The 12,892-nt window shown below is 43.1% G+C and overlaps 1 protein-coding gene and 1 long non-coding RNA gene across 5 annotated transcripts in view; one reads left to right on the top strand and one right to left on the bottom strand.

The window, feature by feature from the left end:
• Positions 1-195: 195 nt before the first annotated feature.
• On the bottom strand, positions 196-1,706 carry LOC129046142 (uncharacterized). Its single transcript, XR_008506934.2, has 2 exons — positions 1,397-1,706; positions 196-411 (listed from the first exon to the last, which is right to left on the bottom strand). It is a non-coding gene; the product is annotated as an uncharacterized LOC129046142 (long non-coding RNA).
• Positions 1,707-1,819: 113 nt separating this feature from the next.
• The window catches only part of IFT52 (intraflagellar transport 52), a 33,510-nt gene continuing 22,437 nt past the window's right edge, over positions 1,820-12,892 (top strand). For 2 of the 4 annotated variants that reach the window (XM_045885788.3, XM_064573203.1), the window contains exons 1-6: positions 1,820-1,975; positions 5,311-5,435; positions 6,090-6,177; positions 10,126-10,255; positions 10,527-10,602; positions 12,144-12,215. In XM_045885788.3, coding sequence (XP_045741744.1) covers positions 1,955-1,975; positions 5,311-5,435; positions 6,090-6,177; positions 10,126-10,255; positions 10,527-10,602; positions 12,144-12,215 — 512 coding nt within the window. In that variant the 5' untranslated portion in view covers positions 1,820-1,954. Of the gene's footprint in view, positions 1,976-5,310; positions 5,436-6,089; positions 6,178-10,125; positions 10,256-10,526; positions 10,603-12,143; positions 12,216-12,892 lie in introns of those variants that run through there. The other 2 variants (XM_064573202.1, XM_064573204.1) reach the window with 2 other exon arrangements.

Consider the following 12,892-nt stretch of genomic DNA (forward strand, 5'->3'; position numbering starts at 1 on the left):
ATGGAGAGGCCCACATTCTCCCAACTTCCCAAAGCCAAAAGCGAGAGTGTAGTTGTCAGGTAACAGGAGAGTACTGTCAAAAGTACACAACCTGCTATGGGTTGTGAAACACATAATGCTTCCATGTGGTCTAAGACGGTAAAGTCACAAAATTTTCACCAAGATAGAAAATAAAAATGAAGAAGAACTATAATATTGAACTGATCATGCTTCGTCTATGTTTATTGAGCACGTTCTGCATTATCAACAATCCTCACAATAGGGGCACCTGGGTGGCTCAGTTGGTTAAGCGTCTGCCTTCGGCTCAGGTCATGATCTCAGGGTCCTGGGATCGAGTCCCGCATCCGGCTCCTTGCTCAGTGGGGAGCCTGCTTCTCCCTCTCCTTCCGCTGCTCCCCCTGCTTGTGCTCCCTGTCAAATAAATAAAAAACAAAGAAACAAAAACAATTCTCGCAATAAACCGGCATTTAGAAATTAATGACCTCACTTTACAGATAAGGAACATTCAGAGAGATTAAGCAACCTGCCCAAGGTCACCCAGCTGGTACAAGGCACAGCCGGGAATTGAACTTGGTTTTCTACGAACACTGACCGTACATCAGGCAGAAGGAACTCCAGACCTGTCCAAACCCTCAAGTGGCACAGCCTACACCCTCTCCAATGGGAACACATCACTTCCATCTTTATTAATTTTGCACCAAATTACAGCATCCCCATCAAGAGAATTCTCATACTCTTCTCTTTTTACCTCTGCAGCAACAGTAAAGGCAACGAGTTGCGTGTTTCAAGCTCCTAAAACTGGTACTACTCTGTACCTATGAAGATTGTAACAAACATAAATGTAAACCCAAACTGCCGGATGTCTCTGCTCCTGGTTTGGACCCGCGAGGAAGTGGCATTGCAGTCCACACTTTCTCAGGGCGGGCAAGGGGCGCTCCCCTGGAGGGAAGGGGGGCCTGTTTGTGGTTACCGGCGCCTGGCTTTTCATTTTGATGGCGATGGCAGGACAACCTCTATCTGGCTTTGCCTCTTTGGCATAGCGGCTCCTTCTCCAGCCCTTGCCTTAGTGAATATTACTCTTCTTAATGAATATCAATCATATCTCTGTTCATCCTGGGCGCCTTTCAGACCAGTTCCGGGCCCTCACAGCTCCCTCAGTAATACCGTTTATATTTTCACTGTTTTGTAGGATCTGGCCAAGGTCTCACTCCCCATCCGGGGAGGCCCCGAGGGCGGCTTCACGGCCATATCCCGGGCCTGGCACGGTGGCGCTCAGAGATGCGGGGCTAATCAACGAGGAAGAACTATCTCGAGTGACAATTCGCACCACTAATCCTGCCCACCCTCCCCCGGGAAGGCTTTCCTGGGCTCCCAAGACCCCGAAGCCCTTCCACACCGTGCACGGCGCCGCTAATCTGAGTTCTGGGCACCCCCGCCGCCGCGCAGGGTCCAAGCCGCCGAGCTCCACCCCGCTTCGCCCCTCCGCTCTGCACCCGCGCCCCTGGGGTCCAGGCTGGAGCATCTACCGCCGCGTCCCGCCCGAAGCCTTCGCTCTTCTCCCTCAGGGTGGAGCGAAGTTTGGGCCGTAGGGTCCTACCATTTTTATCAGTCTCTAAGAATACTTTTATTCTCTAAGAATACAGTATTCTCTAAGAATACTGATATTAAAGGACGAAGCGCGATGGGCTTGTCTTTGGCATAAAGTTAATTCACGTTCTCTTTGGGTTTACCCCCTCATCCAACATAATGGTACCTTCCCCTATTAGCCCCGCCCCCGGCCTCCAGCCGCGTGACGCTCAAGGTGGGACGGCGCCTTCCGTTCAGTCGTCATCACGTTGCTCCGGGGGTGGGTCCACGCCGCAGTGCACGCCTGCCCGGCGCGCCGCCTCACCTGCGCCGTTGCTAAGAGGCCTTGGATACCTGGCCGCGGGATGCGGGGCGGTGTCAGGTGAAGATGGTGGTCACTGGGCCTCAGGTAAGAAGGACTCCGACTGTGATGAGCCGGCCGGGCCGTTGGGGCGACCTGGGAGCGGGCGAGGGCCTCGGCGGCCTGTTCCTGAGGCCTCTGGGCCGGTCTTGCGGAAAATCGAGATTCATGGGGGTAAAGTAAACTGGGGCCGCGGATATAGGCCCGGATCCCGAACGTCGCACTGGGTTCGAATCCCGATCGCCTGCGACTGGGCGGATTTTTAGTCGTCTTGCTGAGTTTGAAAGATCATTGGACGAGGACTCGTAACATCTAGTCTCAAACCCTTTTCCTAGGAATCGTGCTCCTAGGAATTTGTCCTACAGCAAAAATAGTGGCAAAAGCAGAAGTATGTAAATTCCAGTGTGTTTGTGATAGCAAAATCAAGATGCCCATGAAGGCGGTGGTTGGGTTCATTATGGCATAACCACGCAAGAGAGGGTACAACCACTAACCTAACCATGAAGACTTTTCTTTTAGGAAAGTGGGAAAAGCTGGATACAATATTGTATATACACATTGGGAAGACAAGCGTATACACGGATGGTTGGAACGTGAAAAGATAGTGGCGCTGTGATCATGAGCCTTTTTTTAAAGATGACAAAATGACTTTAAATTTCAACTGGAATAAAAAGAAATATGTGAGGCTAGGCAGGAAAATTCTAAAAAGTAAGGACAATAAGGAGGGTTAGCTCTGCAGCGCCACCAGATAGTATAACATAAAGTTGTAATTAAAATAGTATGGAACTGAGCAGGAACTTACATGCAGATAGAATGTAATGGAATTCAGAATAGATCCAAATACAGATACCTATGGGAATTTATTATGTAGTCAAGGTTTTTTTTTTTTAAGATTTTATTTATTTATTTGACAGAGCGAGAGTGGGAACACAAGCAGTGGGAGTGGGAGAGGGAGGAACAGGGAGCCCGATGCGGGGCTCGATCCTGGGACCCTGGGATCATGACCTGAGCTGAAGGCAGACGAACAACTGAGCCACCCAGGTGCCCCATCAAGGTGGTCTTTCAAATCAGCATTGAAAGGGTAGTTTGGGGCACCTGGGTGGCCCAGTCGGTTAAGTGTCTGCCTTTTGCTCAGGTCATGATCCTGGGATCCTGGGGTTGAGCCCCCTGTGGCAGGCTCCCTCCTCCTCGGGGAGCCTTGCTTCTCACTCTCCCTCTGCCTGCTGCTCCCCCTGCTTGTGCTGTCTCTCTCTCTGTCAAATAAGTAAATAAAGTCTTTGAAAAAAGAAGAAAAGGTGTTTTGGTGTCCGGCAGCTTTCTAGTAAAAAAATAATAATAATGAGCCTTATTTTGATCACTAAAATAAGTTCCAAATAGGCCAGAATTTAAATCTTAAAAACCAACATAACAAAGTACTGGAAGAAAGCATTGTTGTATGTATTTGTAATCTTGGCACAGCAAAAACTCTTGTAAATATGTCATGCAGTCCAGAAGCCAGAAAGGAAAAGATGAATACTTTCGACTCTGTAAAATTTAAAACCTTCTGTATGTCCTACAAAATTCCACCAAGCCAAACCCAAAAAGGTACTAGAAGCTAAGTCTAAAGACAAGTACATTTATGAAAGTATTTAATGATTAGGTAGAAAAATATTAAAGCCAATAGAAAAATGAACATAGTACATGAGCAAGAAAATCAGAAGAAATACAAGTGGCCGATACACACGGTGAAAGATAGCCATCTTACTAATGTCAAAGTGCAAATTAAAACAGTGGGGACTTTTTTTTTTTTTTTTGCTCATTTTACTAGCAAAGATGAAAAAGATTGGAAATAGGATTACTTACAAACAAATACATTAGTATTAATGGAAAAAAAAATACAATTTTTGGAGGGCAATTTGGAAATAGTTTACTTAGCCATTCAACAGGTAGAAATTTAGTCTACAAATATGGAAAGTGCAGAAAAACATCATGTTTAAGGATAATGTTTGTAGGGGCGCCTAGGTGGCTCAGTTGGTTAAGTGACTGCCCTCAGCTCAGGTCATGACCGAGTCCCGCATCAGGCTCCCTGTTCGGCGGGAAGCCTGCTTCTCCCTCTCCCACTCCCCCTGCTTGTGTCCTCTCTCTCGCTGTCTCTCTCTGTCAGTTAAATAAATAAATAGAATTAAAAAAAAAAAAGGGTAATGTTTGTAGAATTGTTTTACTAGCAAAAATTTTGAAAAAATATGTTCATCTGTATGATTGGTTAAATTATGGTACATCCATAAATGCAATATTGTGTAGCAGTTTTAAAAAATGTGGTAGAGGGGCGCCTGGGTGGCTCAGTCGGTTAAGCGACTGCCTTCGGCTCAGGTCATGATCCTGGAGTCCCTGGATCGAGTCCCATATCGGGCTCCTTGCTCAGCAGGGGGTCTGCTTCTCCCTCTGACCCTCCCCCCTCTCATGTGCTCTCTTTCATTCTCTCTCTCACAAATAAATAAATAAAATCTTAAAAAAAAAAATGTGGTAGATCCACGTGTACTGAAATGGAAAGATATAAGGTTAGGTTAAAAAAGTGTGTTGCAGGGACGCCTGGGTGGCTCAGTCGTTGGGCGTCTGCCTTCAGCTCAGGTCATGATCCCAGGGTCCTGGGATCGAGCCCCGCATCGGGCTCCCTGCTCGGCGGGAAGCCTGCTTCTCCCTCTCCCCCTCCCCCTGCTTGTGTTCCCTCTCTGGCTGTCTCTCTCTCTGTCAAATAAATAAATAAAATCTTAAAAAAAGAAAAAAAAGTGTGTTGCAGAATAGTGCATATTATAGGATCCTATATCATAAAAAAATTGTAAGTTAACATATGTATAAAAAGAATCTAGAAGACTGTGCCCCACACTTAACAGTAGTTAGCAGTGAGAAATCAAGTGGGAAACATGGTCTAAGGGCATAAAGATAGGGTGATGGCAGGGCAGGGTTGTGAGAATAGGCTGGTGGGAAGGCCAGGGCAAGAAACGGGAGGCACTGGGGCGCCTGGGTGGCTCAGTCGTTAAGCATCTGCCTTCAGCTCAGGTCATGGTCCCAGGGTCCTGGGATGGGCTCCTTGCTCGGCAGGAAGCCTGCTTCTTCCTCTCCCACTCCCCCTTCTTGTGTACCTGCTCTCGCTCTCTCTCTCTCTCTGTCAAATAAATAAAAAAGGAAGAAAAAAAAGAAACAGAGACAAAAGCCAAAGTTGGCCTTATATTTCTGTGGCTGTGATTATGCATTTCACTCTCAACCTTTGAGAATCATAGGGATTTCATAGCTAGGTTGCAGCTGTATGCCCTCTCTTGATAAATTAGAAGACTATTCAATTTAGGGTCTTTTGGGATATTGTTTATTGTTTTCCTTTTTTCTGATCCCTTCTTTTTTTCCATAAGGTAACCATGGAGAAAGAGCTTCGGAGCACCATTCTTTTCAATGCATACAAAAAAGAAGTATTTACCACCAACAATGGCTATAAATCCATGCAGAAAAGACTTCGGAGTAATTGGAAGATTCAGAGGTGACCATGTATATTGTTTTCCCTTCTAAGTGATAACAATAGCCTGCTGGTAATAATTGGAAAGCCTTTATTTTCTTATGTAAGCAGTTATTTAGGTAGGAGGAGTTCAATTTAAGGATTGTTCAGAAGTAACTAAATGATTATAAAAACATTTCTTTTGAAAATTGGCAATTGGCATGTTGTCTCCCAAATCACAAATCAAAAAATTATTCTAATTATACATATACAACTTTTTAAGAGGTTAGAGTCTTTCTCTATATTTTAACTTGGGTGAGTACTTCAGTTTAGGGAAAGGAAAGATGAGAATACCTCTCTGTCTTTGTGTGTGTGTAAATGGTTTTTCTTAATGGGTAATGATATGTAATCATACCAGCTAATAGCAGAGCTGATTGAATTAGTAGTTGGAGGACTCTTTATACTCTTGTATGGTTTAATTTGGACTTCTTGGCCTATAGGAAGTATTTGAGCAGAGGCTGATTTGGGGACAAGCCTATAGAGGGGATTCTTACTTTGGGAGAGAGGCTGTACCAGGTACCTCTAAATCCCTTCATCTCTAGGCCTCTGCGGTCTCTGGTTCCATGTAGTCTAGAGGCTAAAATAATTCCTAAATTGGCTTGAATTATGGATCTAACACTTTAAAAATCATATTTCTAGCTTAAAAGATGAAATCACATCTGAGAAGCTAATTGGGGTGAAACTGTGGATTACAGCTGGGCCAAGGGAAAAATTTACTGCAGCTGAGGTAAGAAATACCCAAAAAGAAGAAATACGGTAAGATGGTTAGGTGCATGGGATTTAAATCCCTCTTCACCATACACTGTGTTGCCTTAAGGTAATCACTTCCCTTTTTCTTCATCATGGAGTTATGATCATTAACTGAGATAATGTATGTAAAGTGCCAGACACATAGTTGAGGCTAATGAAATACTAGCCATACCTGTTTGCCATATTTTTGCTTTGAAAATGGGAAAATTCCTTTTATTTTATTTATTTATTTTTAAAGATTTTATTTATTTATTGGACAGAGAGAGAGAGCACAAGCAAGGGAGTGGCAGACAGAGGGAGAGGGAGAAGCAGGCTCCCTGCTCAGCAGGGAGCCCGATGCGGGGTGGGGGGGGGAATTCCTTTTAAAATGAAGCTATTTTGGGAGCGCCTGGGTGGCTCAGCTGTTAAGCATCTGCCTTTGGCTCAGGTCATGATCCCAGGGTCCTGGGATCGAGCCCCGCATCGGGCTCCCCGCTCAGCGGGAGGCCTGCTTCTCCTTCTCCCACTCCCCCTGCTTGTGTTCCCTCTGTCGCTGTGTCTCTCGCTGTGTTAAATAAATAAATAAAATCTTTAAAAAAAAAAAAATGAAGCTATTTTTTTATCCTATTTCATAGAACAGACAAAGAATGATAAACGTAGAACCCAGAACACAAGTATTGGCAAAGATGTAGAGAAATTGGAACCCATGTGCACTGTTGGTGGAAAGGGAAAATATGTGTGTGCAGCCATTATGTAAAACAGAATGTCAGTTCCATAAAAAATTTAAAATAGAATTATCATATGATCCAACAATCCGACTTCTAGATATATATCCAAAAGAATTGAAAGCAGAATCTCAAAGAGATATTTGTACATTCATGTTTATAACAGCATTATTCACAATAGCCAAAAGTAGGAGCAACCCCAGTCTACCAACAGATGAATGGATAAACAAAATGTGGTATATACATACAGTAAATTATTATTCAGCCTTAAAAACATAGGTAATTCTGATACATGCTACAACATGGGTGTATATTGAGGACGTTATGCTAAATGGAAGGAGCCAATTACAAAAAGACCCCAGTGCTACATCATTTCATTTATATTACGTACCTAGAGTAGTCAAATTCATGTAAAGTTAGAATCGTGGTTGCCAGGGGCTAGAGTGAGGAAGGAAATGAGGAGTTGTTTAATAGGTATTGAGCTTCAGTTTTGCAAGATGAAAAGAATTCTGGAGATGGATGGTGGTGATCCATTGCACCACAGTAACGTGAATGTTCTGAACTATTGAACTGCACACTTAAAAATGGTTAAGATGGTAAATGTTATGTGTACTAAACAGAAACCCCAGAACACAGCAAGAGCTCTTCTCATAGAAACTTGCAAGTACTTTGGTGCTTAGGGAGGGTTATGGGGAGTAGGGAGGTTGAGGCAGGGTGGAACTGGTGTGGTCCTTAGACTGGGGCAGTCCACGGTCTTTTGCTCTGACTTTGGGTGGGGACACAGGGAGGAGGTCTACGGAAGCATTTCTATTGTTCTTTTTTTTGTTGACCTGACTGCAAGGCCACCTTCTAGAGAAGGGCATGGAGAGAGACATAACTGATCAGGTTAATTGAGAGAAGGAGCAGGAATTCCTATTAGGAACATGGAGTTGGCCAGCTGCCCCCACCCAATGAGACCCTGAGGGAAATGTACACACAGTGGGCAGTGACATGTGAAGGAATACCATATTCCTTGTTGGTTTTTAGCCTCACACTCCAGTAGTTTCTCCCTTGCTACCTCCCTTCTCTGCCTAGTGAAGACAAAGAGAGAGGTGATCAGGTCTTTGCTGAGGAACAAGCAGCCTCAGAAAAGCCAGGGCATCCGAGACCGGTGCCTGGTCCTTTTCCCAACAGGGAACAGGCACTAGGTCAAACCTTACTTCAGGCTCTTATGGATGGAAGGCAGTGGCTTTCAAAAGATAGAATCCCTTGAGAGGCATATTTAGCCTAATAATATGTTCTCCCACCAGACCATTCCCTGCACCATGCCTTCTCTTTAGAGGTAGAGTGAGGTGGGAAGGAAAGGCAGAAAAACGTTTAACTTCTTTCTAAGAACCAACATTCCCTTGTGTTTTTATTCTTCCATTAAGCTGATCCAGATGGTTAGCAGAGGTCTTCCTCCAGGCAGAGATCGCTGCCTTCCTGGGCACTGTTGCTGGCCTCCTACGACCAATAAAGGGGTCAGTTCACCGCTCATAGACTATATGATCCCTCTTTGATGTTGTCCTCCAGAAACTTCTATGACAGGACATAATATGTCTGATATTAGATGTGAGAATCAAGCTAGAAGCTAGACTGAATTTAGTTTTTCTTTGTTCCCACTTCAGCTTCATTGTCTTACACATTTGCTTGGTGGTGGTATTCATATACCACCAGTTGGCCCAGACCATGCTTCCCAACTCTGTCAGCTCAACATCTATCTATATTATTTTTTTTAAGATTTTATTTATTTATTTTATTTGGGGGAGAGAGAGAGCACGTGCAAATGGGGGGAGAGACATAGGGAGAGGGAGAGAATCTCAAGCATACTTCATGCTGAGCACAGAGCCTGATGTGGGGCTCAATCCCACGACCCTTAGATCATGACCTGAGCCGAAACCAGGAGTCAGATGCCTAATCGACTGAGCCACCCAGGCACCACTATCTATATTATAAATGTACCTTTATTCTGAATTGAGAAGCCTAGATATTATAACCCACGACCATTAAAAAAAAAAGTGTCTTAACTGTAATGTAAAGAAGTTAAAGGAAGATGACTTATGAAAGAATATGTGTACTTCAAATTGTCAATCTTTGGGCACGTAGGCACTAGAAGAGTATGTATATTTCGGTTTGCTAACACTTGAGCGTTAGTAGTACATACACTAGAGTGCTTCTTTATATTTGACATTTTGAAACAAAGGCTAAAAATACGTATGTAGGATCCCCATGAGTGGGACAGTCTTGTGGAGAGTCCAGGATCTGTGAAGTTATGTCTCATTTGGGAGCAAACCCCCTTGGTGATGTTAATTGTTGCACTATGTTTTCTATATTGAGGGGGCTGGAGGAGAGAAGGAAATCTAGGGCGTGTGCGAGAGCAGGAGGCTTTGCTGTTGCAGAGCTGGGCTCAGCCAGTGTTTCCAAAGTGGGATGTATGTGGTGAATCACTGAGGTGCCAGAAGGAAATTGTATTTGTCATATCTTTATTATCCTTGAAAATTTCCCTTTTTGGGAGGATGTTTTATAATTATATAAATATACATACTTTATATACCTATCAGAGTGTGTGTTCACATTTTCTTACAGGGTGCTTGAGAAAAAGTTGAGAGACTATTGGTTTAGACCACTCACCCCAGGTTTTCTCAGGCTGGGTCAACAAGATCAGTGCTAGATTTTTCTTCCCTCCCCAGTTTTGGGAAAGCAAGAGAGAGGCTCCCAGGAGATAAGCAGATAACATGCATTTCTCACTATGGCTTGCTTGATCAGTCAATGACTGGAACAGAATTCCTCCCTGGGGGTGGTATGCAATGCAATGCCTTCATCCTGATGTCCATGGCTGGCAGTGAGGGGAGGGTATGGTCTGGAGCGATCATTTTCAACCAGGGCTGATTCTGTCTCCTCTAGGCTGAGACCGGCACTGTTGCTCAATGACCTGTGAGCTTCCTTTAGCTAATGGTTTCCACTTTTGGTTTCTTTCCAGATAGTGTGGAAAATGTCAATTCAGTTTGAGTATTTTGGAACTTTATGCTTAAAGACAAGCTTGGAAATCCTATGTAGAGAGTAATTTTATATTATCTTATATACATTTATACTTAAGTGCCTTACAGAGTTGTTTATTTTTCAGGTAGTTAAGGTCTTATTCATAGTACTTTGGACAAAAGTCTTTCGGGTGTATTCATAGATTGTTCCTTTCTTTTGTGTAGTTTGAAGTCCTGAAGAAATACCTTGACGGTGGCGGTGATATCCTTGTGATGCTAGGAGAGGGTGGGGAATCCAGATTTGACACCAATATTAACTTTCTTCTAGAAGAATATGGAATCATGGTTAATAATGGTAATTTATTATTATTGTTATTTTAGTAGAGGCTGTTTTTTCCTATTTATTATTCATATTGTAGCCGTATGGACCTAATAATACAATGGAAAGAGCCCTGGGCTGAGGGTGCATGGTCCTGAGGCTTCTGGGGCTAGGCTTCTTCCATGTATAAAATGGGAGGAATTGGAACAGAGTTCTAGGGTTCCTTACAGGTCAAAGTTTATATGTGTCTATAATATCAAACCTATTTCTAATCTAAGATGCAACTTCCTCTCTTTTCCCCTTAAAGATGCTGTGGTTAGAAATGTATATTATAAGTATTTCCATCCTAAGGAAGCTCTAGTTTCCAACGGAGTCCTGAATAGGTAAGCGTGTTGAAAACAGAAATGTTTTTACAAATGATTCCTATCTTCTCTTGTCTCTTCTCACACATTCTTTTCACTGGCCTTTCTTCCTTTCTTGCTCTTTTGTTTTATTTTACTATATTATAATTTATTTTATTATATTACTTCTCATTCCTCAAATTATATTCCTCCCATCTTTTGAAACCTTATTCCACATTCACCTTTTTGTCAGAATGCGTTCAGCTGCAAGCATAGAAAACCCTAGCCTCTCAATATGAAACAATAAAGAGATTTTATTGATTCATGTAATTGAAAACCCCAGAAATAGGGCAGGCTTTGGGTGTGGATTAACTGAAAATTCATGATGTTGTCAGAGCTCCAGTTCCATTGCTCTATAGTTCTCTTGGCTCTGCTCTCCTGTGTGTATGGGCTGAATAGTTTTAGTAGTTCCCAGATTTATATCTACATGCCACACCGTCTAGGGCAAGAGAGCCTGCCTTGGTCCCAGCATTTCCAGCAAGAGTAGTCCCAAGATTTGCTGTTTGAGCTGGCCTAGGCCACATGCCCATCCTGAACTGGTCACTGTGGCAGAGGGCATAGAATGCCCTGATGGTGGTATAGCTAGGTGATATTCTCTACCCCTGGAGCCTGGGATGAAGTCAGTTTTTTCTGTTTCACTGGATCTTAAAGGATAAATTAGGGGCTTTGGAGAAGTGGGAAATGAATGCATGAGAGAAGCAACATCAGGTGCCCTCTCTGTGGGCTTTTCCCTATATTCAAAATTATTCATTCCTCGGGGCGCCTTGGTGGCTCAGTCGTTAAGCGTCTGCCTTCGGCTCGGGTCATGATCCCAGGGTCCTGGGATCCAGCCCCACATTGGGCTCCCTGCTCAGCGGGAGGCCTGCTTCTCCCTCTCCCTCTCCCCCTGCTTGTGTTCCCTCTCTTGCTGTGTCTCTCTCTGTCAAAATAAATAAATAAAAACTTTAAAAAAAAGTTACTCATTCCACACTTGAATTTGCTACATGCCAGGCACTCTGCTGGGTCTGATGATACAGAGTCGAGCATATAGGACTAGAATGTGGGTCTAGTCTAGAATGTGGTCTAGAATTTTGATCCTTCCTTCGGGACTCAAGAAAGAAGAACTGATCCTCATATTTATTTATTTATTTATTTATTTTTAAAGATTTTATTTATTTGACAGAGAGAGACCCAGCGAGAGAGGGAAAACAAGCAGGGGGAGTGGGAGAGGGAGAAGCAGGCTTCGTGCGGAGCAGGGAGCCCAATGAGGGGCTAGATCCCAGAACCCTGGGACCATGACCCGAGCCGAAGGCAGACGCTTAATGACTGAGCCACGCAGGCACCCCTGATCCTCATACTTAAATGTTAACTTTCACAAGCTACCCAAAGAGGTGTAGGTGTGTAGGTGTACCTTTATTTAAGTTTTAAGAATTATATTTTAAATAAGTCTGCAAAATCCTTGCAGTTCATACTTACTATTAATGAATGGTGTGTGAAATTCCTAGATTTTTTTTGTTCACTAGATTTAATTTTTTTTCTTCAAGGGAAATTAGCCGAGCTGCAGGGAAGGCCGTGCCTGGAATCATTGATGAGGAAAGCAGTGGAAACAATGCCCAGTGAGTGTGTTTTCTGAGGCTACCTAAAGAGGGTGCATTTGTCATTTTGAAGAGTTTCCTTTTTCAAAGTGAGGAGTTATCATTTCTGATTATAAAAGTCATTCTCACCAAAAAAAACAATTTGAGCAGTTCAAAAGGAAGAAAATAGAAGTCCTCCACTATAAATGTATGCCCTTTTCCCCAAAGATAATTATTCTTAACATTATGGTATTTAGATTTCTAGATTTTTTTCATATATAAAAATATAGATAGGCACCATATCCTTTTAAATGACTAGATTAAATTGGAATTATCCCAGTTTACGTAACCAGTCTCCTATTGTTGAACATTGAGGTCATTTATGATACTTTGTTTTAATAGTTAAATCTAACATTTATTGAGCACTTACTATATGACAGGCATTTGTGTGTGTCTGTGTGAGAGAGAGAGAGGCATTTTTACCTATTTAATCATCATAGCAACACACTAAGGTTATAGATGAGATAACAGAGAGGTTAATTGCCCAAGGTCACATGACTAATAAGTTTCAGAACTTGGTTTCAAACCTAGGCAGTCTGTTCCAGGGCCTATACTCTTTTTTTTTTAAAAGATTTTATTTATTTATTTGACAGAGAGAGAGATAGCGAGAGCAGGAACACAAGCAGCGGGAGTGGGAGAGGGAGAAGCAGGCTTCCTGC

Source organism: Mirounga angustirostris, unplaced genomic scaffold, assembly GCF_029215605.1.
Source record: "Mirounga angustirostris isolate CCGP_5_RB_7025 unplaced genomic scaffold, mMirAng1.0.hap1 SCAF_10, whole genome shotgun sequence".
Classification (NCBI taxonomy): domain Eukaryota; kingdom Metazoa; phylum Chordata; class Mammalia; order Carnivora; family Phocidae; genus Mirounga; species Mirounga angustirostris.